Source organism: Leptonychotes weddellii, chromosome 2 (assembly GCF_054177405.1).
Source record: "Leptonychotes weddellii isolate Sample4059 chromosome 2, ASM5417740v2, whole genome shotgun sequence".
NCBI classification, from domain to species: Eukaryota; Metazoa; Chordata; class Mammalia; order Carnivora; family Phocidae; genus Leptonychotes; species Leptonychotes weddellii.
The window spans coordinates 172,335,088-172,357,274 of record NC_138370.1 but is presented as its reverse complement, the minus strand read 5'-3'; the positions used below and the strand labels follow the sequence as shown (position 1 = coordinate 172,357,274).

The following is a 22,187-nucleotide window of genomic DNA, read 5'->3' as shown; positions in this document are numbered from 1 at the left end:
TCCAAGGGAACCTCAACCTTTGTCCACAGAATGCCAGTGCCAGAAGCAGAGACAGTGATGCCCCAAGCCTCCACCCCACACCCGGCCTCCTACGATCCTGGGGAAGTCACCTGCCCAGGCGGCCCACGGCATCTGAAATGAGGGTGGCCTGGGCCTTTTCCACTCAAGGTTCCTCCACCCCATCTTCCTGCAGCCTCTGGAGCCCACAGCAGGTTCAGGCAAAGGAAAACGAACGCTGAACTGACAGCCCGAGGGCCCAGCAGAGCCTGGCTGAAGCTGATCCTAACTTAGCTCCGGAGGATCCAGGAGTCTACACTCACTCTGCACACCATAAGCAGCAGGTTTAAACCAATAAGCTCAAGAACCAAAGAGAAAAGTGACCGGACCCCCGCTGTAGGCCAGCAGGATGGCCAAGCGAGCTGAGTATGTTCAGTCCCTCTGGCTTGTCTGAAACCCTGCTTTTACCTCCCCTTGGGTACGTGCACCAACTGCGTTTTATTCTAGCACGTACTGAAACTGAGAGCACAACTCAGTCTTCCTCAAGGCAGCCACTTGAGCTCAACCCCTCTGTGCTCCTGACATGCTCACCCCTTGTCTCCCTAGCCTCAGCCATGGTGCAGAGGGAGACAGCAAGAAGCTGGAGCCTGGATGGGCAGGCAGCCAGCCACCCACTCCAGCTGCACTCTGGGGCTCTGAGGGTCCAGGGCAGATACACGTGCATAAGTCAGACTGATCTACACAGTTGTCAACACTTGACGGGACATTCTGGGTGGGTGTGGGGCCCCGAGTGCTCTCCCCACCCTTCATTCGCTGGCCACCTGAGCCTGTTAGAATCTTCTCCAACAGAAGCCCAAAGATCTCCTAGTGGACACTCTGATATGACGTCTGCCAGCATCTCTCGTCCTCCCACAGGTCTACGGGGCTAGCAGAAGACAGCTGTCACCGTCCCGTCTCCCGAGGGGACCCGGACACGCCACTGGCCCATCCAAGGGTCACAGAGCCAGCCAGCTGCGGCTCTGGGCTGCCACCCAGCATCCCCCACTCCTGGTCTGCAGCCAGGTCCTGATGCAGGACCCATGGGTGACAGGCTCCACAGGCAGACCTGAGGACAAGCTGTGTGCCCACCCTGGACACAGGTACCAGTTGGACTAATGTTTGTACCTGACAGCCCTGGGCCGGGGCCTTGGGGTGAGGGCTGTGTTCTCATGTTAGAAAACAAAATGGAAAGAGAAAGATTATTCCGGCCAAGTCCCCAAGTGAGCACATGGAGAAGGCTGGCAGTGTGCTGGTCACAGGCTCGAGCCGCCTGAGCTCAAACCTGGTCTGCTGACTCGCTGCTGAGCTGCTCCGGGCCGGGTTTAGTCTACATCTGCAAAGAGGAAGTGATCCTTCCCAGCATAAGGAGAGGTGCCTCACTGGCCCACAGCCCAGATCACGGCCAAGTGACATCAAACAGTGGGGGGTGGAGGGGGACTTGGGAGCAGGGACAGCTTCACTGAGACATGCAAGGACAGCCTCCTGTTGCCACAGAAAACCTCTTATCTCCCTCTCCTCCTCTCCTGGGTGCAAGGCAGGACGCTCAGTTATCTGATGCATCCCACGGTACCTCTACCTGCACTTAGTAAACACTGACCTTGAACAGCCTTCGACAAAGCCCCCACCACCTACCAAGCGGGCAGCAGGAACCGGAGACGGTTCAGGAGCAGGAGACGGCCACAGGAACTGCTGCAAAGGGAGCTCTGAGCTGCACACCCCACGGGGCACGGAGAGCCTTGCTGGGCTTCCCACGCAGCCGCCTGGCCCTGCTCAGGGGCCCTGGGGACGGAACGGAGTGTTTCACCACTGGCAGGGCAGGAGCCCCTCCGTACCCGAGCCAAGATCTGCACTGCCCACCGCCCAAGTGCCACCCTGTTGGGAACCTGCCGAGGAAGTGGCATCATCCTTTCCGGCCATACCGTGCCCACAGTTTATGAATCACTGCATGCAGTCATCGAAGTAAACAGCGGTCCCCACAGAGCCACTTTAAGGACATTCTCTCATTTCATCCTTGATGAGGTAGGACAGGGAACTGCTCTGGACCCGTGGGCAGCCGTGCAGTTAAGTTCATGGTTAAAATGCACTATATTGATGCCCCCATACCCACCTTGCAAATGGGAAAGATGAGGCTTAGATTCAGACCCTTGTCCCAACCAGGGAGCAGGGGCAGAGCTGGGACACTCAGCTAAGGCGTTTAGACACATGTCTTCTACAGGCAAAGCATCTAACTCTCCTCATCGTGTGTCCCATTCAAGCTGTGACCCTGCCCTCATCATCTCACAGGAGGAGACGAACCCGGGTGTCCCTGGAAGCTCACCAGCTCTACCACCTGGCTGGCTCAGCAGGTCTCGAGCTGGCAGAACCAGAGCCAAGCCTGGGCTACCCCTTTCTAACAAAGCTCCTTTAGGCCAGGACACTCACTTGGTCACAGGGCATCAGAGGTGTGTCCTCCCTGCAATCCCAGAAACACACACGTCTCCCAGGGTGGGTCCCTCTTTGCTGGAGGCAGCCCCGCCGGCCGGACGGCTAGCGTGCTGTCCCAGCATCACGTCACGCTCCCCCGCAAACCCCTGTCTACACATCACGGCATAAATGACACGTGCCTGCAACCCTGCGGGTCTAGACTGCCGGTTTCACATGCAAACCACCCCCAGAGGGGACGTCACTTACGCCAATTGTAAACTTGAACTTGAACGGTGGCCCCTCAAAGAACGCGGCACAGTTATCGTCACTGCCCGTGGCCAGCCGGTACGGTCTGCTCTGCTTGATGTCCACACTGTTGATGACTTTGTTGTGTCCCGTGATCTCGCCCACGGAAGAGCCACTGTCCCACAGGAAGACGGCTCCAAACCTTTACCCGAAGAGAGGAGTCACAGGAAGAAAACAATCAACCCTGGGGACGGTCGATGAGCTGTGGGCAGCTGAGTGGCCCGTGCTCAGAGCGGGGCGGGGTGGGGGGGCGTGCTCACGGCCACGCTTCCTGCACACTCGCTAAAGGAGCAAACACGAGGCACCGTGGTTTCGGCTCTGTGCCGTGTTTGTCAAAGAATCTGAGAACAAGTGCCTCTGGGAAGGGTTGGATGTCTGCGTCTGTATGGTCCAGGGCCAACAAGTCTCCCACCTGCCGGGGGAACAGCTCTGTGGCTTACCAGTTTCCTAACAGTTGTACTGGGCGGGACCAAGGTATTTAGCAGCTACCATCCTCTACTAGAAAGGAGAGGATGCCTTGCTCTCAGCTGGCATCCGATGAACACGCCACTGCGGGGGTTACTTTTTGTATCCGAATGAAAACTGAATTGTTAAGCCCAATAGGATGACCTGAAAAACTATGGCAGAACGCTTGCCAGAACACACATTAAAAATAGCCTCTGAGTAAGGGAAACGAGATGTGTGCCTGCCAAGTCCCAAGTGCCTGAAGCCGTGTGGTGCCCTGGGGGGAACCCTGCACTGCGGTACTGACCCTGCTGGTCACTGGACCCAGGTGCAGCAGCCACTGAGGGCCACCAACCCCGTCTCCACCGGTCCCCTCTTCCTTCGGAAGGTCACCACCTTCGGTGACGTGCCCAGCTCCCCTGCAGCCAGGTGTGGCTGTGTGGTATGCTGGGAGGGACCCCAGTGACGCTCCCGGAGCTCCCTTTCCCCTCCTTCCCTGCTGCCTGGAGTGTGGGCATGATAGCTGGCGCTCCAGGAGGTGAGGGGCCAGGGATGTCAGAGATAGAGAGAGAATGGGCCCGGCCCCAGGGGGCCTCAACACACACTAGCCCAAGCTGGCCCAGAGGTCACCGCTCCCCTCCCAGCAGGGGCACCCACAAAGAAAGCAAAGCAAAGACACACGGGCAGGGAGGGGCCGAGGCCAGAGACTCACTTCTCCCTTCCTTCCCCGACCACTGCGATCCTCTTACTGTCTTCTGTCCAAGCAATGTCCTTGATCTTCCCAGCGAAAGGCTGATACTCATACTTTAAGAGGTGCTCCTTCTGCGTGGTATCCCAGATCCTCAGCTTTCCAGATACATCTGTGGACACAAAGGGTGGCGAGAGCCATGTTCACCCCCGGGCCCGGGCCGTGTGGGCACGAGGCCCACCCATGCAGCACGGCCCAGGGGCTCACAGGTTTGCTGCAGTTGCCCAAGGCCACATTTCAAGTGAGCAAAATGTGCCACGGGTCCATCAGGGCCTGCGGCCTCTATGAGGCCCACGACTGGGTCCCTGCACTGCACCAGCCATCCCCTGGATGACAAGCCCTGTGTGGGCACGAGGAAGCCAAGACACACGGAGGCAGGCCAAGGCGGCAGGCAGCAGTCTGGTTCTATGATTCTAGTCTCCCCGCAGGGGAATCTAAATGGTGTACAGGCCTCGGGCAGCTTTCTGAACTCTCGGGACTCAGTTCTTCGTTTGCAAAATGTGACAAGACTAGTGATAGCCGCCTCTCCCACGCAGCGACTGAGCTAACAAGGAGCGGAGCTGTGTGCAGCTGGTGCACGCCGTGACTTGCACGCGGCCCCCGCCTGGGCTCCCCTCCAGCTCCTCGTCTGCACCCCCCGCATCTACGGCGGCTACGGCGACGCACATGCCACAGCCCAGACGAGTGAGGTGAGAGCAGGTGCCCTGTGGGAGGCGCGCAGGTGGGTGCTGGAAGGCGAAGTGGTACTACAGACGGAATGCGAAGCCACGCCTCTCCTCGGGGATTAGTAATCAAGTGACTGCGCAGGAGGGAGAAGCACACCCCTCCCTTCCCGGCAGGATCCTGTCACGGAGATCTGAGACCAACTCCGACACAGCCCTTTCCAAAAGAGCACCGAATTCCCAAATCAGCATGAAAATGGAGGATTTTACAGTAACTCCTCCGCCCAGACTGGGCCTGGGGGGAGGTCCTCCCAGGAGGTAAGCTCCGGGGGGTTCCCAGGGTCCCCAGGCCTCTTTAGCACTTAACACAGACCCTCCGGCTGCTCTGTGAGCCCAGCTTCTGTCCTCCCGCTCGGGCCGCAGAGCTGAGGGAGGCGGAGGCTGCACGGGGCTCCAAGGGTACAAATGCCTTACACCGACAACTGCACTGACCAGAGTGGGGAGGACAAGGCCACCTCCGGGGGGGCTGCTGCGAAGATGACATGAGTTAGCACATGTGAAGTCTTAGACTAGCACTGGGCACGCTGCAGGCGCTTGCTGCAAGCTGGTCATCACTCCCCAGCGAACGAACTAAGGCTCTGCAGGAAGCCACTGGAGACCCTGCCTCACAGCAAACACCCGCACCCACAGTCCGCGGGCCAGACAAGGGGAGACTCCCTGCCATGTGAAAAGCACAACCTGAGGAGTCCCGGGGGTGCTGGGCCTCTCTGGGTGAGGTCCAGAAAGGCTGCCTGGCCGAGGCGAGTTCCAAAGATGACCTAGAACTAGTTCAGTCCCTAACCAACGGGCCAGCGGGAAAGGCAAGGAAGAGGCAGATGCCGGAGCATCAGAAAGGACACGTGTGCAAGCAGGGTCGTGCGCCCACTCACACACAGGCCAGGCCGTGTGGTCAGCTGGGCTGAGGCCGGTCCAGGGGGCTCTGGAGTCCTGCACAATCAGCGTCTACAGCTCAGGCTGGCCGCGTCCCACCGTCTCGGACAGGACGGAGCCGGCTTGCCCGCTTCCCCTGGGCTCTGCCAGTCCCTGCCTGCCTCCTCGGGGCGCTCAGGCTCCTCTCCGGGCCGGACACGAGTCGTTTCTCCCACGGCCTCCCCACCAGACCCCCCACCTCCTCCGGTGGGCCCTGCTTGTCCATTTAGTCCTTCTTTTGTTTCATCTGAGGGAAGCTGACAACGTCACATTACTTTCAGGTGTACAACCTACTGACTTGACAAGTTCATCCATTACGCTGTGTGCACACAGGTGTAACCATCATCTGTCCCGACATCGCTATTAATGACGTCTGCGACTGTGTTCCCTGTGCTGCGCCCTTTACCCCCACAACTCGCTCACTGCACACCTGGGAGCCTGTGTCTCCCACTCCCCCGCCCCCGCCCCTCTGGCAACCGTGGTGTGTTCTCTGTATTTATAGTCTGATTCTGCTTTTGTCTGTCCTTTTTTCCCTTTAGATTCCACTCTTAAATGGAATCCTATGGTCTTTGTCTTTCTCAGTCTATTTTACTTACTGTAATACCCTCTAGGGCCTCCCGGAGTGTCTCAGATGGCACGATCGCGTCCTTTTTTACGACCGCATCACGATTCCATCATATATATATGCCACATTTTCCATGTCCATTCGTCTATTGAGGGACACTTAGGTTGCTTCCATACATTTAATTCTTTTTCAGAAGCAGCTGGGGCTAGGAACAGACAGTGGGGCATGGAGACCAGGTGCTCGGGCCCCACTGACGAGGGCAGCCCCTGTGCAGTCACGAGATCCTGACCAACTGCCCATGGGTGCCAAGCCCTGTGCTGACTGCTGGGGACACAACAAAGACACCTGCCGGGGGCAGAGGACACCTGCAAGAAGCCAGAGATGATGGGGAAAAGAGTTCCTTCTGTCCCCCACTGGGAAGGCATCTCCCTCTCCAGACAATACGCTTCATCAAGGGGAGCAGACTGGGTGAGCCTGCCCCCTGCCCCCTCCCCCCAGCAGCTTAGCAACATGGGGGGCAACAGGGAGCAGGGAGTGACGTGGGCCTTCCAGTGCCCACGGAGGCCTCTGCTCGCCAGCTCTGCAGCACGGCCTCTCTTCCTACGTTCCTCACCTGAGCAACCCTTCTCTCCTCTCCTCTGGGCATGGGGCCCCTCTCCTAGGAAGCCTGCCACTCTGCGGCCTGGGTGCATGCTCTGAGGGCAGCCCGAGATTCACAGCCCTGGTGGGTGCCCAAGGGACGGACTATGGGGTATAGACCACTAGCATTAAAATTACCCAAGGGAGACACGGCTAGAAATAGGGAATTGGGTTTGCCCTGGAAATGGCTCTGAACAAGAGAACATGGCACTGTGGGCATGTCAACCCAAGGGCAGAGACTGACCATTTTGTTCAGGGCTGGCTGGCATGGGCTCATTACACAGTAGGCCTTCTGGAAGGTTCGATCATTCAATGACATAGACCATTCAGACTCACAGGAATCTGAAGGTCCCACAGAGGGCTGGAACCCCATCTGGGAGCAAGCCACAGGCTTCCCAAGGTACTGAGACCCCCCCACCCTAACCTGGGGAACCCCAGGTACCACGTAACCCACTTAGCTGGAGAGCACAGCCCTTTCTCAGCCTCCCTCCTCCTCACTCCAAACCCTGTACAACCACACTATTTTTAGCCCAGGACCTAATCTCTGCAGTGAATGTTTCCTTGTCTTCAGTTGATTCAAGGGACCAGCAGGCTAGAAACGTAAATGTGATCTCCACCCAAGAGCACCTGGATCTATATGCAGCCCAAACCTGCCTCAGTTCCTGCCCAAATCAGGGAGCTTTCACGAGAGAAAAATGTCAAACTGATCCTTTACTTAGGTGGACTGTCCTTTGCAGTGGTCTCTGTGCCAGGCTTCCTCATTGATTTAGCATTAGGATCTGAAGAGCCTGGCTCTCTGGCTGGTGGAGCACCCTGCCCTGCGACCCGGGAGTGCCGGCCCGGCTCCCACGTGATTCAGCAGCCGGGCCTGCAGCTCCACGTGCCAGGGTAGGGAAGCTGTGCCAAGCAGGCAGCGGCGCCCTCGCCAACCACGCGTCTCTCCTGAGAAGACATAATTTTAAAAGGCACCAGGGCCACTTCTTGGGGCTTTCAAGGAAAAGGTATTTTCCTGGCAAGCAGGGCCGGCCAAAAAAAAAAAAAAAAAATTACACGGCTAAAATAAACCAAGGCATAATAAATTAGAGCACGTTTTACAGATAGAGTTGGAGTGAGTCTAAACACCACCATCATTAAGTGCCCACGTTGGGCCAGACTCCTGGCCAAGCTCTTTACACTCGGCCCCGACCGCCGGCTTTAGCCATCAGCCAGCGTGCCTCTCTCTCTGGCGTGTCCCGGTTTTAGTGGCACACACTTCGGTCACCTGCTGTCAGGTGGCCACCAGCACAAGACAGGCCCAGGCATTTCACACACACTGCTGCTCCGGATCCACTGTCCGGCTTCCGGGAGAGAACAACAGGGCCCAAGAAGGTAAAGTTATTCCAGGCAGGCCGCACAGCGTGTAAGGGACGAACCCTCCAGGGACAGCCGCAGGGATGTGTGACCCCTCTCCTGGCCAGTCGGCTCTTTCAGCAATTCGTTCCTCTCTGCTGCTCTCTGGGGAGGCTGACAAGGCCCAGGCCCACACCCGCTCACTTGCTTGGCTTCCCCTGAGGCCGGAGACAGGGCTGGGCACTGACAAAGCAGTCAGGATCTGCTGAGTGTGCGAATGAACAAATGAGTGAATAAACGGGAGGCCACGCTAACTTCCGTGCCTCCCCTTCTCATCTGCAAACGGTAAAAGATCTACCTCAAAGAAGCGGGTGAACAAAGCATCCACCATGGTAAAGATCTTTATGTCCCTCCTCCCAGCCAGCCTCCCACAGAGCCACACAAAAGCCTGGCTGGAGTGGAAAGGAGCGCTTGCCTGAGGCCCACATTGACAGGACTGGGAAAGGAGCAGCTAATGAATAAAGGTGACACAGGACAAAGCTGCAATTCACAAAACACACACACATACACACACACACACACAAAATGAGCTCCCAAACATCATGATACAGCTACCCACAAAGGCCTCTGGCCAACCTCACAGGAGTGTTTCTGCTGACCTCTGAGCTGGAACCAGCTGGAACACCGCCAACTGCAAAGCTCTGCAATGGGGCTTTTTGGCGGCTTATACTTTCCTTGTCAGCCCCAAATGAAACTAATCACACTGGCTCCCCCTGCCGCAGCTCCCCTCCCTTTACCACACCCCCCACCTCCCACCACCCTATGGCCAGGAGTCCAGTCTGGCCTGGGGAACCCCTGGGCCACACCACAAGCGTCCACGAGCCACGCGCACACAGGTACCTCCAGAGGCGATGTAGAACCCGCTGGGCGCGTACTTGGCCACCACCACCTGATGGGCATGCTCCGTGTAGATGTCAGCAAGGGCTGGGTTCTGCAGGGAGGAGACCAGAATGAACACAAGGAATGCAGAAGCAGTCAACTGCTTCCCCCTCTCCCGATGAGTGGATTCGGGGGCTAAAAATAACACACGCACAAACATTTAAGTCAAAACCTCCATAAAGAAAAATCCCAGCAGTACGACTACCTGCCTACACACCCACTGCCTGCCTATCTTCGGGTGATAGGAATCTAGGCAGTATTAACTCTTTCTCTTTCATCTACAGCTGTGGAATTTGAGATGATTGTCTTTCCTTTGCTTTTCTGCACTGGACACAGTACCAATATGTATTTGTAAAATACACGCTTGAGACAGAATTTTCACTGAAAAAAAGTCTACTATTCTACTTTTCTTTGTGGGGAGCCTCCCGCTGCGGCTGCTTTCTCCAGTCACCTGTGTGCCGGTCTCCCTGTTCAGGAGCAACTCAACCCCAGCTGCCGAGCAGCGTATGGCCTGAAATAGAGCCCCTGGCTTTGAGCTCCAGCAGCACAGCGGAGCGCGGAGCTGGGAGCCTTCCCCTTGTCACAGCCGTCGCCGGGCGATGGGGACTTCCTACTCGCTTCGTAGCCCAGATGGAAGGCTGGCTGGACTCACAGCAAGAACAGGGCCAGCATGTGGGACGAGAAGCATCTCCACTGCTCAGCAAGAAGGTCCTAATGTCTAATTTACTAAAAGCAGACAGCGGCGCCCCCACTTCCACACACTCGAGCGGCCTCAGCAAACCTGCAGCACACATACTGAGATGCTCTCGACTTGTCTCTACAGCTGGGCTTTCTTTCAGGAGGGAACAGACTCGGTCATATACTCCCCAATTCCCGCAGTCGGCTTTCTATGAACCAAGCACTCTTGAAAAGAGGCCGCTTCCCACTGGCTGGAGGCTGAGGACACATCAGGCCCCAGTGTCGACACCCTGCTTTCTAGAGGCGGCGGCTGCAGGCACATCTAGCCTGACCCCCAACTGCCCCCCCTTCCCGACCTGACCACAAGACCAGAGCCTGCACTTTTCTCAGCCTTCTGGCCACAGGATCCCCACACCCCCCATCCTACCAGACTGAGACCAGAGAAGCGGACTCTAAATTCTAGCCCCGCCCACCACCGCCCACCTTCTGGCATTCCTGTTCGGCCCACGTCTCTCTGCAAATGCTGTTCCCCAGAACCACCCCTCCTGCCCAGTGACACCTACTTCTGAGGCCTAACTGCAGGGCTACCTCCTGCACGAAACCTCTTGTGAAGGCTTCTCTTCTGTGCCCCTAAAGCATTTCATGTGTCTCTAAAGGTCCTAAAGGTCCTTACGACACACGATACAGGTATCCCCTGCTTTTCCAAAGCCTGCACTGTGCCACTTTGCTTTTCCAGAAGACCTACATTAGTACCTGTTTTCACTAACTGAGAGCCACACAGGATTTTCACTGTCATGAAAAAAGGCAAAAAGCCAAAATCGCATTCAGCACCGGTTTTGCGGCAAGACGAGCCCGTCTGGGGTAGCAGGCACCCGAGAGCAGCGAGGGATGCCCCCCAGCGCCTTCCCCGGGAGCCACACTCAGCGTCTCGGCATCAAGTGGCCAGAGCTCCAAGCTGTGTCTGGGAGCACCTGGGCTTTATCTCCATTTATGTCGTGCATCTGTCCGAAGGTATCAGAAAAGCCAGGACAGGTGACTTTTTGGGGGTCTAGGAACACTCAAAAATTTTTTCATATAAAGTACCAGTAACTGCTTCTTTGCTTTAGGCCATTTTGGCTCCCATAAGGTTTCATAAAATGCTCTGGTTTTGGATAGCGGGGAAACCTGGAATCCCAAACCTTCTTGTAGACCTGAACCTTCTTGTCATCTCTGCCAATTAGTTGTTCCGCGACCTGCTTCAAGTGCAGTTTCTTCAGCCATCAAAGCAGTTCACAAATAGCAGGTGCTCAATAAATGGGTTTTTTTTGGGGGGGGGAAGTACACAAAGTCCTTTTCACCCCTACAACTTAACACTCAGCATTATGTGATGTGGTGGGCACTTAATATACGTGCTTCATAAATTAATCCATCTTGGAATAAACATTTGCTTGAAAGGTATCAGGTACTCAAAGACGATGTCACAAATGGCAAATAGGCACATGTAAAAGGTGCTCAATGTCACTGTCTTTTAGGAAAAGCAAATAGAAACTACAATAAGATACCACTACATATCCACTAGAATCAGCAAGATTAAAAGACTGGTATCACCAAATGCTGGCAAGGACGGGGGCGCAGCGTACGGGAATGTTCACGTATTGCTGGTGGGAATGCAAAACAATGCAGCTGGAAAACAGTTTGGCTGGTTGTTCATGAAGTTAAGCATACACTCACCACACACAAAACCTGCAATCCCGCCCCTACATATTTACCCGAGAAACAAAAGCACATGTCCACAAAAAGACACACGCATGAAGGTTCAAAGTTGCTTTACTCATTAACAGCCCCAAACTGGAAACAACCCAAATGTCTACCAACAGACGTTGGAAGAACCACCACCCTGTATCCACACAGTGGAACACACCTGGGCAACAAAGGGGAACATCCACTAACACGCTCAGCCACATCAGTGAACCTCAAAGGCATTATGCTCAGTGAAAAAGTCAGACACGAAAGACAACACTGGGTTGCAGGACTCCTTTTTTATGACATTCTACGAAAGGCAAACTTAAAGGGACAGAAAGCAGATTGGTCCTTGCCGGGTGTTAGGCATGGAGGGAGCCCACTGATGGCAAGGGTCTTCTGGAAACGATGGGAAGGTTCCATGTTAGGACTGCGGTGGTGGTTATGGGACTGTGTGTCTCTCTCACGTTGCGCAGCAGATAAATCTTGCTGTATCTAAATTATGCCTCAGTAATATTAAGATGCCTGGTATCCATTTAACATCTGCCTAATCCAACCCATTCTAGCCCAGATTAGTGCTTCTTATCCTAACACCCTAACGCAGACAAGATCCCTCCCAAAGAAGCTGGCCAAAAGTGGTCTGTGGACAGTCCACCGCTCCTGAGATCCTTTCCAGATTGTCTGTTTCAAGGCTGACTGAGGGGTCTTACACCCCACACAGTGGGTGCCACCAGGCCATTTTACAGGTGAGAAACCCATCCCATGGGCAACTGACCGCCCATGCTAGCACTCAGCCCCACTGGGATCTGCCTTTAAATGGGTGGGCTCCCAGGGGCCTGGGGCTGGGATGCAAGATGAGTAGGCATCGGCTCTGGGAGAAGTTCTGCCCCTAAACATTCCTTCCCTCAAATGGTCAGGGTGGCAAGTGCAGGGGGTGTGAAACACCCAAGGTCATCCCCAGCAGGCTCAGCACCAGAATCCCAGGCTGGATGAGACATCTCTCTTGTCTGCATTGCAAATACAACTGAGCCAGCAAGGGAGGGGGCCAGATTCTCCAAGCTGAACATAATGACTTTTTCTGAGTCTGTGGCAAGCTCCCCACCTCGGCTCAGCACACACACAGGGAGGCTGGCTACTACAAGCAGAAATGACAACTCCCCTGTTCCCACTGTCATCCTCCCAGGTGAGGCTCAAGGCCACAAGGCACCAGGATTTGGACCTAATGCCCACTCCCCCGCCTCACAGGGGGCGGCAGCTCCCCTCACTTGTCCTCCCTCTCCTGCTGCCCCCAGGCAAGGAAAATAGGACTTGGGTGAGTAATTTATTTGAGGCAGGGCTAGGGAACAGGGAAAATGAGCCAGGGAAGGGAAGAAAGCCAATTCTGGGTGCACCAAGGAATACTCCTGTTCCGGCAGGGGCTCCCTCTCCCTGGGGGCCTTAGGAGATGGTTCAGGACATGCCCAATCTCACTGCCTGCACTCTTCTCAGACCCCTACAGGCCTGCCCTCCTGGGCCAGTGCCCTTACCTGGCCAGGGCCCCTGTCACTCCCACTTGGGGCTAGAACAGGAGCATCCCCTCCCCCGCCCCCCGCAGCTCAGGGCCTGGCAGTGGGTACTTGGCAACACTGCTGAGGGGCAGAGCTCAGGGCTGCTGAGGCCCTGTCACAGGCCCGGAAGGCTGCCCCCACACCTCGGAGGTCAGGGAGCCTCACAGAAGACACGAGAAGACAGCGTCACAGATGTGAGGAAAGACATGGGCACAGCTGGCCGACCAGGTGCCTTGCATACCCTGCAAACGCCTGTGGGGACAGCAAGGTGGGGGCGCTCTGGCCACAGTGGAAGCCAGAAGACAGGAGGCACCTCAGCCCAACCCAAGGAGGCCCATTCTCCCATGGACTACATGCCGCCCCGGCCTCCCACCTGCACAGAGGCCCATCCGCAGGACCAGACTTCCTTCTGCCAATCCTGTCAAACAGGATATGAACCCCAACCCCCCACACCTTCCCAATCTGCAGCCTGCCCGAGGAGACTCCCTACAACGAAGGGAGGATTCCTGAAACTCGCTTCATCCGGGTAGTGTCTGAGCCGCCGGCTCCCCAAAGCTCTTTCAGGTCCTAGGTCTTCTCAGGCTCAGGTGCCGAGGAGGGATCAGAGGTCACCACACCATCTATAGTGAGGTTAGTGACTGGCCCAGGTCACAGGGCGTGGCAGCTTTGACCTCAGCGCCCGAGCCAGTGAGCCGGGGGGACACATCAGGAGGTTGGGAAGGCCTCCCCAGCCGACCAGTGTAGAAGCTGTTGGACACAGCACTGCAAGAGGGGCCTCCGTGCTCTCCTGTAGCAGCTGATGGCCCCGGAGCCTCCAGAGAAAGCCCTGGGCTCCTCCAAACTCAGACCAGGTAAAGTGAGAGTGACCTTCCAGGAGGATTGCATTTCACAGTACTGGCTTTCTAACTACTTCTAGTTCCTAAAAGCAGTCACTGGGAGCTGGACCTGTGTATCTGACACAATCTGCAGGGACCTCTGTTCACTGATGACTAAGGACAAACTCGAATTACTGCACAGTAGCCTGGCGCGAAAGAAAGCAGCCACACGGACATCTGGGCTTCCAGAGCGGCAAGCTTGGGCCCAGCAGCCGAGCCCCTACCACGCTGCCTCAGAGAGAAAGAACACGTAAGTATGGCTCATTTACTCCTTCCAAGAACTCCCTGCACCCACTCCGGGCTGGCCCTGGGGATCCAGCAGTGAGCGAATGCTTCGTACGAATACGACCTGCACCAAAGTAGCGGCCAGTGAGCACCATCCTGCTCCCGCTTTGAGGCTCCCGCCAGCCCAGAGGAACAGAACCCTACCTGGCAATCCGAAGTCCATCTTCCACTATGCCTTGCTCCTTCCTCCAGGAACTCACCGAGTGACTTTCTTCCCTTTATCTGTCTCTGCCTCAATGACACGCCCTAATTAGCTTCTACCACCCGGGCAAAGGCTACCGCCAAGAATCCTTCCCCGCTGTCCCAACTGGGAAACGATCTCTGCCATGAATGCCCTGCCCCAGCCGCCCACCCCAGCACCCTCACTACTTTCTGCCTTGTACCACGTGCCATTCTTATACCCACGTGGCTTCTCACCAAGCAGAACCCGCAGAGGGCAGGGCCTGTATCTGATCCAACACTGCTGCCTCCAAATGCCCCAGAAGACCAAGGCTGCCTGGACCATGAGAGCCGTTTCCGAATCATCGTGCATGGATGGTTCCCTCTCGGCCACACGGTTGGACCCTTCTGTTGATTTCTCTGAAACCTCACAGGAAGGTAACCTTACAACCCACTTCACTGGCAAAGAAACCGGGCACAGAGAGGGTGATGTGCCGAAGGCTACCTGGCTGGTAAATGGTGGGGTGGGGACCCGAAGTCAGGTAAGAGCCTTTATTCCTCAGTGCTCTTCTCTTACCTATGGTTGGCACTACCGTTAGCCTGATTCTTTGACTCGGAAGAGCACTTCAGCCTGGCCGACAGTTACGCATTTCAGAACCGCGTGGCGCCATTCAGCAGTCCTGCGTGGTGTGCCGCTCCGAGCGACTATCCCTCCTGCCTCCTGGCTCAACCCCTTTACGATGGAGCAAATCAGGCCGTAATACAGGGACCCCTGCACACAGGACACTGGCCCCTCCCTTCCTGCACCCCCTCCTTTTCCTCTGTCTGCCCAGAGCCTTACTGAGCAGTCATGAGGGGAGAGTCTGGGGGAGGCTGCCCGTGGTCAGATCCCAGCACGTCCTGGGGCTCTGGTGTCCACATCTCTAAAAAGAGAAACAGTCTCTAGCCGACATGGGGCGGTTGTGAAGAGGAAGGCACCCTGGACTGTCACAGCCCAGGCAACCCTCTAGGGATACTTGTGAGTGAACTCGGCTAAATCCCACAATGACCCCATGACTGTTCTCCCTATTCTTACGGATAAGAAAACCAAACTGGATGAAGTACAGTAGGTGCTCAGCCACTGCCTGGCACAAAATGTACTCAACCAAGAGGAGCTCCTTTGCCAGAGGCAGCGCTCAGGGTTGCCTGCTGGACTGGCCCAGGTCTGTGTTCCCTGGAGAACAGCTGAACACGGGCGGGGCTGGGGAGCGGGACTGGAGTACTCATGTTGGGATGGTGTGTGGTGGAGACACTGACATTTTCTGGATAAGATCCCAGGGAACAGAGATAAAACCAGTGGGTAGAAGCTACTAGCAAGCTGACCAGAGCCTGGGGTCCAGTTCTTTCTACGGGGTGTATCACCACCAAAGCCGGGCAGGTTCCACCACTGAGACTTTAGAAGAGAAGCAAAAAGAGCCCTCTCCACTCCAGAGTCTACAGGTCATCTGTAATGAGGCCCTGTGGGGGATGATGGGTTGGTGGCGGCAAAGTCCAAGGTCAGGCCTGCACAGGGACCCAAATGGGCATCTCCAACCATTTCAGGGCAGGGTTGATTTCCAAAACCCAACCAGAACTCCCCGTTCGCCTCAGGCATGAGGCTACAACCTTGTTTTCTTTATAACCTCGAAGGCCTTGATATCCCTCTCTACACCTCCAGGAACAGGAACGGGGTAAGAAACGTATCAAAACCACCAACAACCGGCAGAAGCCCCTAACTGTGCTGAGAGCACACAAGTCAAACTTCTTCCAACCTCCGTGCACACGTGGTTCACTGTCTAGATTCTCCCCGATCTCTGCTGTCTCTGTCTCACTCCTCTTCCTGGAAAACTCTTACTTATCCTCCAAAACCCAACTCAAATGTTCCCCTTCTCCAAAAACCTTCCCTGCTGCTCTGTGGCACATCTGGTTCTTCCCTCTTGTTCCCAATCACCCGGGACATTCTTTTAAAGTGCTTAACCAGAGCATCAGAATGGTTACCCACAAGGGTAACATTCAGTCTCAACGCTACTGATACTGCGGGCCAGCTAAGTTGTAGTACAGCCCTGTGCGCTGTGGGATGCTTGGCAACATGCCTGGCCCCTACCAACTAGAGAGAGATCAGTAGCACAAAGATGTCTTCAGACGTCGCCAAATCTCTCTTAGGGGGTGGGGCTGGGGGCAAAATCTCCTCGCAACCATTGATTTGAATCTTGGACACTGTGGTCATGGGCAGGGTTCAGCAAGACAAGCTTAGTGACTATGTGTGGGAAACATCAAGAACCAAGGATCGGTTCTATCCTCTGATAAACACTTGCTGAGTGTGTTCATCTTGAACCTCAAATCTTAGGTACAGAACAATCTCTACTACAGATCTGATCATATTACTAGTCTGCCTGACCTCTTTATGGTTCTGGTGGTCTCTGCCCCAGGGCCGCCTGACCACCCACTGCTAGAGCCCCCCACACCCTCACACCAGGCTCTGGCCCGGAACTCCACAACCCCTGCAGGGCACCTCTCGCCCAAGCGCACCTCATCTGGCAGCACAGCATCTGCGCTTCCTCTCAGGGTCACAGCCCCATCCAGTTCCCAGTGCCGGTTTTCCCCACTAGACTTCGAGATCCCTGAGGATGGGCCCTTGGGCTCTGCGAGAAAGCAGATGCTTGGTAAGTACTTGTAACAGGATTCACTGGGGCTCAGGCATAGGAGGCGGGAGGGGCAGGGCAGCGGGGCGGGGATGGAAAGGAAATGCCTATCCTGGGCCAACTAATAACACTCACAGGACCCCTGCTGTGACTCGACACGTGACAGCCAAAGTACCCAAGAATCACCGGCCCACGAAGCAAGTCGCCACGCAGCTCTGTGGCCTGGTCTGAGCCTCTCTCTTCACTTCTTAAAGATCCGACCCCCAGGTCTCTCCTGCTTCAACCTCATGCATGTGCCGCCTGCTCATCTGTCCAGGTGGTACTCCAACATACCGCTCCCTTCTGCCACCTGGGAGCCCGTCACTCCCACCAAGACCACGAACTCCATGCAGGAGGGGCCTCCCCTGGATCTGTGCTCCCCTGGACGCACAGCAGGGACTCAGGAGGCATGTGCAAATAGACAGAAGGGACAACGTCAATCCTTCTGGAGCCATCTGTCTCTTCATGGACCTCCCCCACTCCATGGTGCGGAGGGGGGGCACGCACAGGTGGTCCTTCTGCACATGGCTGGCAGCGGATCACTCCAGGAGAAACTCAGCACTCAAGTTCCACACCCCTGAACTTCACACTGTCCTTTGAAACAGAGCATGGTGAAATCCAACAAATATGTCACTTCCTAGAATTGGATTTTATATGTTATTTTGTCAAATACATGTTATGTTGGTTCTGGAATCTAGGGATTAGACTGCTTTAAAAGCAAGCTCCAAACCTGCCCTTGTAGCTAATCTGCTGGCTGCTTCTGGCAGCTTTCGAGGGGCCTCTGCTGGGAAGTTCATGTGCCAAAGCTGTTTTTTACAGGGACGTGATGATGGGCAGTTCAGAATCCTGAGGAGGCTCCTTCACGGTCACTGGGAGTAACTCTTCCCTGTCTCTGCAGAATCCGCAGGGGCAGTGGCAATGCTGGCCCCATGCTAAGAATATACCAGGCTCTCCCCTTCTGGATTATTCTTTTCTAGATGACCACACCACTGTATGCTTTTAATTCGGACGTGGTTGAAAGAAAATAGGTAAGAAACGCTCTTTTCCACAAGCTTCTAAGGTGCCATTATGCTGGGTTCACAAAACAACTTTTAAGTCAACAGTGAATGACAGCAGTGGCTACGACTGGGAAGTCAATATGGGTATGGATACCTGTTGGGTTTGAAAGGAGGGGGATGTCACAAAATTTAGCTCCAGCAACTTCAAGCAGGCTGAGATTTCCAGGCAGTAAAACCTTCCATGGCTGCCTATTATCTCTATGACACAGCTTGGCACTCAAGGCCTTTCGACCAACGGATAAACTTATTGAGCACCCATTATGGCCAGGTACTCTCCTGGGTGAGCACACAGCAGTGCATGAAACAGGGGAGAGCAAAGCCCTGCTTTCAAGGAGCTCCCAATGCAGCCACAGAAGACAGGCAGACGCACACACAGTAGTAGGATGTGGTGGCCTGCCTGCTGGCTCGCTCCGTGTTAGCCCTGAGGGGTAGAGAAGGCCAGGACGGGAGTGCTGTTAATTCCTGTGTCCTGAGCCAGATATGTGACATGTTGCAGAAAGAGCATGGAAGCAAGAGTGCCTGGAGCCGAGTGGAAGGGAGGGGGTGTTTTGGGGGTGAGCCCGGAGGTGACAGGCTGGATGGGGATGCTGTATCAGGCACCGTAAGGCAGAGCAAAGGGGCAAAAGACACCATCTCATATTTTAACGTAACTGGTCTGGCCATGCTCTGAGAGCAGACTGGAGGACAGCCAGCATGGAATCGGGGAGACCAGTCTGGGTTTTCTGTTCTGCAATCCAGACAGGATGGTAGCTTGGAGGAGGGTGGGAAACAGAACAGGGAGAAAAAAATGTCAGATTCTGAAGTTTGAAAGTAGTCACTAGAATCCACTGAAGAATGAACTATGGGAGGGAAGAAAAAGAGGGAAATCCAGTATAAGTCCCAGGTTTGGGGCCCGAACAGCTGGAGGGAAACCTGAATGTGGTCTGGACAGGCCAAGTAGAAGCCAAGCAGACGTCTGTTGGACATTCCTTGACCTGGTCCCAACCTTTCTTCCGGGCCTCCTCTCCTTCCCGAGCCTGTAACGTAACCAGACCATCTTCCTTCCTATTCCCTGAATGGTCATGAGGGTTCCCCATCTCTTTTTCCCAGGAATGCTGTGTCCCACCAAAAATGGTATCCATCTTAACTGAGTGCCAGTGGTCCCCCAATCCAAAAAAGAGCCCAATGGCCTGATTTACATCCAGAACACGAACACATTAGCAGCTTCCCATGCTGTCCTGGCCCCACAGAAACTTACAAATAGCTGGGAAAGGAAAGCAGACACACCCTCAAGAGAGAATGCTAACCTCTGGGGTACGGTAAAAATAAAGACCTCTGAAGAATGAGCAGAATGGGTGTCACAAGCTGGGGAATGTTTGCGGGGTGGGGGTGGGGGGGTGTTTGTGCACAGCTGTGAACAATTTTCCATTGGAAGCAGCTCTGATGATCAGCCTCCTTCGCCTTGCTCCTTCTCCCTCTGCAGAGCAATGGGCCCCAGGGCTGAAGGATGCTGCAGTTCAAGAACCTCCCATGGCACCAGACACACAGTAGGTATCCCACATGAGGCCTCCCACCTAGAAGTACACGTAGATTGCCACGACACGTCCAGGATTGTTAGGGGCAAACCCAAGCGTTCCCCCACCCTGTATCCCTGAGAATGGTTTAGTCCACTTTTATACTCAAAATCTTGGGACCTACCCTGGACATCTCCAGATCATTACCATCTAAGTCCCTGGTGAGGTTTCTCTCAGTTCTGCGTGAGGCCAGAGCAGCTTTCTAGGAATCCGTAAGTAGCACAATAGCACCTTCAGTGAACAGTCCCACCCGCCCACCCCTGCATTTGAGGTGCCCAGCAATCCGGGGCAGGGCTGAAACTGCCACTTGGGAGCTCACTCTTTCAGCAGAGGAACGACAGTGACTGGGTGGCTTACCCAGAGACAAGGGGAGAGCCAGCAGCACCTCAGACCATGCAGAGTCCTCTCCTTTTACAGGCAATAAAAGCGAGGCCCACAGAGTCCCTTTACTCCCTCAGCCAGTTGTGAGGTCCCCGAGGGCAAGTGCATCTGATCAGCAACAATCCCAACCCACTAGGGGTAATCACTCACAACAGATGTGAATCTAAGCTGACAGCCCTTGGGAACATGACCAATCAAAATCATCCACCTACATACTGTGCACAAGGCCCAACCCCAAGCACAGTGCAGGAGAACCCCTCCCCGCCAAATGGCTGTGCTGGCATTTCCAACTTCCCTCCCCCATACCGTAATTCAGGCTGAGGAAGGGAGAAGAAAGATTTCAGTGTACAATCCCAGCAGTGGGGAGACCAACAAGCAGACTGGGTCATTTCAGTAATTACAGAGGAGTAACAGGAATTTGCGAGGATTTCCCACGAAACTGGCTCAAGAAGCATTCTCAGCCTGGGTCCAGGATGTCTGTCTAAACGATTCATGGGGATAAACTGGTTCCTGATTTTGCACTGGGGCTCACACCGGTCTGGAGTGCAGAGGCCTGAGCAGGAGTCCTGGCCCCGCCACACTGAGACGCTGGGTGTTAATAATGATCATACGTAAGTGCCATTTACCAAGTGCTGGGTGTGTGCCAGGCATGCTGGGCTGTAGGGACGCATCATCTCATTCAGCGGGCACAGGCAGTCAGGGGAAGTGGGGGGAGGGAGCCTCATCTCACCACCACCTCCATTTTACCAGATGAGGACACTGGGATTCAGAGGCCCAAGTCACCAACCGCCCCAAGGTCAAGCAGCCGCTGACCGGGTGTGTCTGATCCCCCTGATCCAGAGACCTCATACTTATGGCCTCAACTAATCCAAGCCTCAGTTTCCCCGGGGAGAGAAAGAAGAGAGCCTAGGGAAGCTTAAAACAGTCTTCTAGGCTTCCGAGGTGTGGTCCCAAGGCTGAGGGGGCGTGGCGTCCTCACCCTCCCCAGGCCGCTGGGCGGGAGAAGAGGGGGGTAGAGGGGAAGGAGAAACCTGGGAGTAGCACCCAGGGTCTGAACCCGCGCCTAGCGGCGGGGGGGTGGAAGGTGGGAAGGGAGTACTCACGTCGATGTTCCTCAGAATGACGCACTTTCCATTGGTGTAAAGAAAATTGTTGCCCTTGGGGTCGCCGCCGATGATTTTGGAGACGCCCCTCTCCACCTGGGGGAGGCTGGCAAACACCTTCTCTGCAGAGACACAAACCAAGCAGGGCGCGCGTTAGGGGCAGCCCCCACCTCGGCCCCCGGCCGGGCTGAGGACTGGGGACAGGGAGCGGACGAGAGAGGGGCCCTGGACCGGTCTCAGCCGGTCACCTGTTGCCTCCACCGGGAGGGGCGGCCGCCACTTTGAAGGAGCGCAGGGAACCGCGCGACTTCCTGGTCCGCGCTCCCGACCAGGCCCTTCAGGGACGCGGGGGCTCCCACGGGCCCAGCCCGCAGCACCAACTTTGGGGCACCCCCCCGGGCCGGGGATCGCCGCCGGGCGCCCCGAGGGCGGCGGGGCGTTCGCCGGCCCGCGCCCTCCCCCCCCTCCCCCGCGGCCGGGGACCCCGCCGGGCCGCCCGCGCCCCGCCGATGGCCGAGGGGGCCCGGCGGCGTGGGAGCCCACCCCGGGGGGCACCGGGCCGCGGCACTTACTGATCTCGTACGGCATCGTCGCCCACTTGTTACCACGCCGCACTCGCCGAGAGCCTCCAGAGCCGCCCGCGCCGCGAAGCAGACTGGCCGAGGCCGGGCCGGGGACAGGGGGCCGAAAGGCGGCGCCGGGCGTGCCGGGCGCGGAGGGGGCGGTCCGAGGCCGGGGCTCAGAGGCCGGCTCGCGCCCTGCCCTGCGCGCTGCCGCTGCGGACGCGCCGAACCCGGAAGCGCGGCCCCGCGCGCGGCTCGCCCCCAGCTTTGACCATATATAGTCAAGCGCTCGGCTCGGCGGCTGCAGCCCGCGTGAGCCTGCGCGGACCGGGCCGCCCCTCCCCCCGCGCGGGCCCCGCCCCGGACGCCCCGCCCCGGAAGTGACGTTGCACACGGCCCCGTAAAAAATGTGGCTCGCGGGCAGGCTCGGTGCCAGACGGGTTCTGGCCGCGGGTTGAGGGCTGTTACTGCGTTCGCGGAGGGAAGGGTGGGCGGGCTGCTGGGGCCACTCCAGGCTGAAGTTCGGG

General features: G+C 56.3%; 1 protein-coding gene across 1 annotated transcript in view; it reads right to left on the bottom strand.

Annotated features, from left to right (window-relative positions):
- WDR1 (WD repeat domain 1) overlaps positions 1-21,829 on the bottom strand; it is a 42,578-nt gene extending 20,749 nt beyond the window's left edge. Inside the window, exons 1-5 of the mRNA XM_081812612.1 lie at positions 21,670-21,829; positions 21,098-21,219; positions 9,002-9,092; positions 3,902-4,049; positions 2,707-2,887 (exon numbers count right to left, since the gene is read on the bottom strand). Of these exons, the coding sequence (XP_081668738.1) occupies positions 2,707-2,887; positions 3,902-4,049; positions 9,002-9,092; positions 21,098-21,219; positions 21,670-21,685 (558 nt within the window). The 5' untranslated portion in view covers positions 21,686-21,829. The remainder of the gene's footprint in view (positions 1-2,706; positions 2,888-3,901; positions 4,050-9,001; positions 9,093-21,097; positions 21,220-21,669) is intronic.
- Positions 21,830-22,187: the final 358 nt, after the last annotated feature.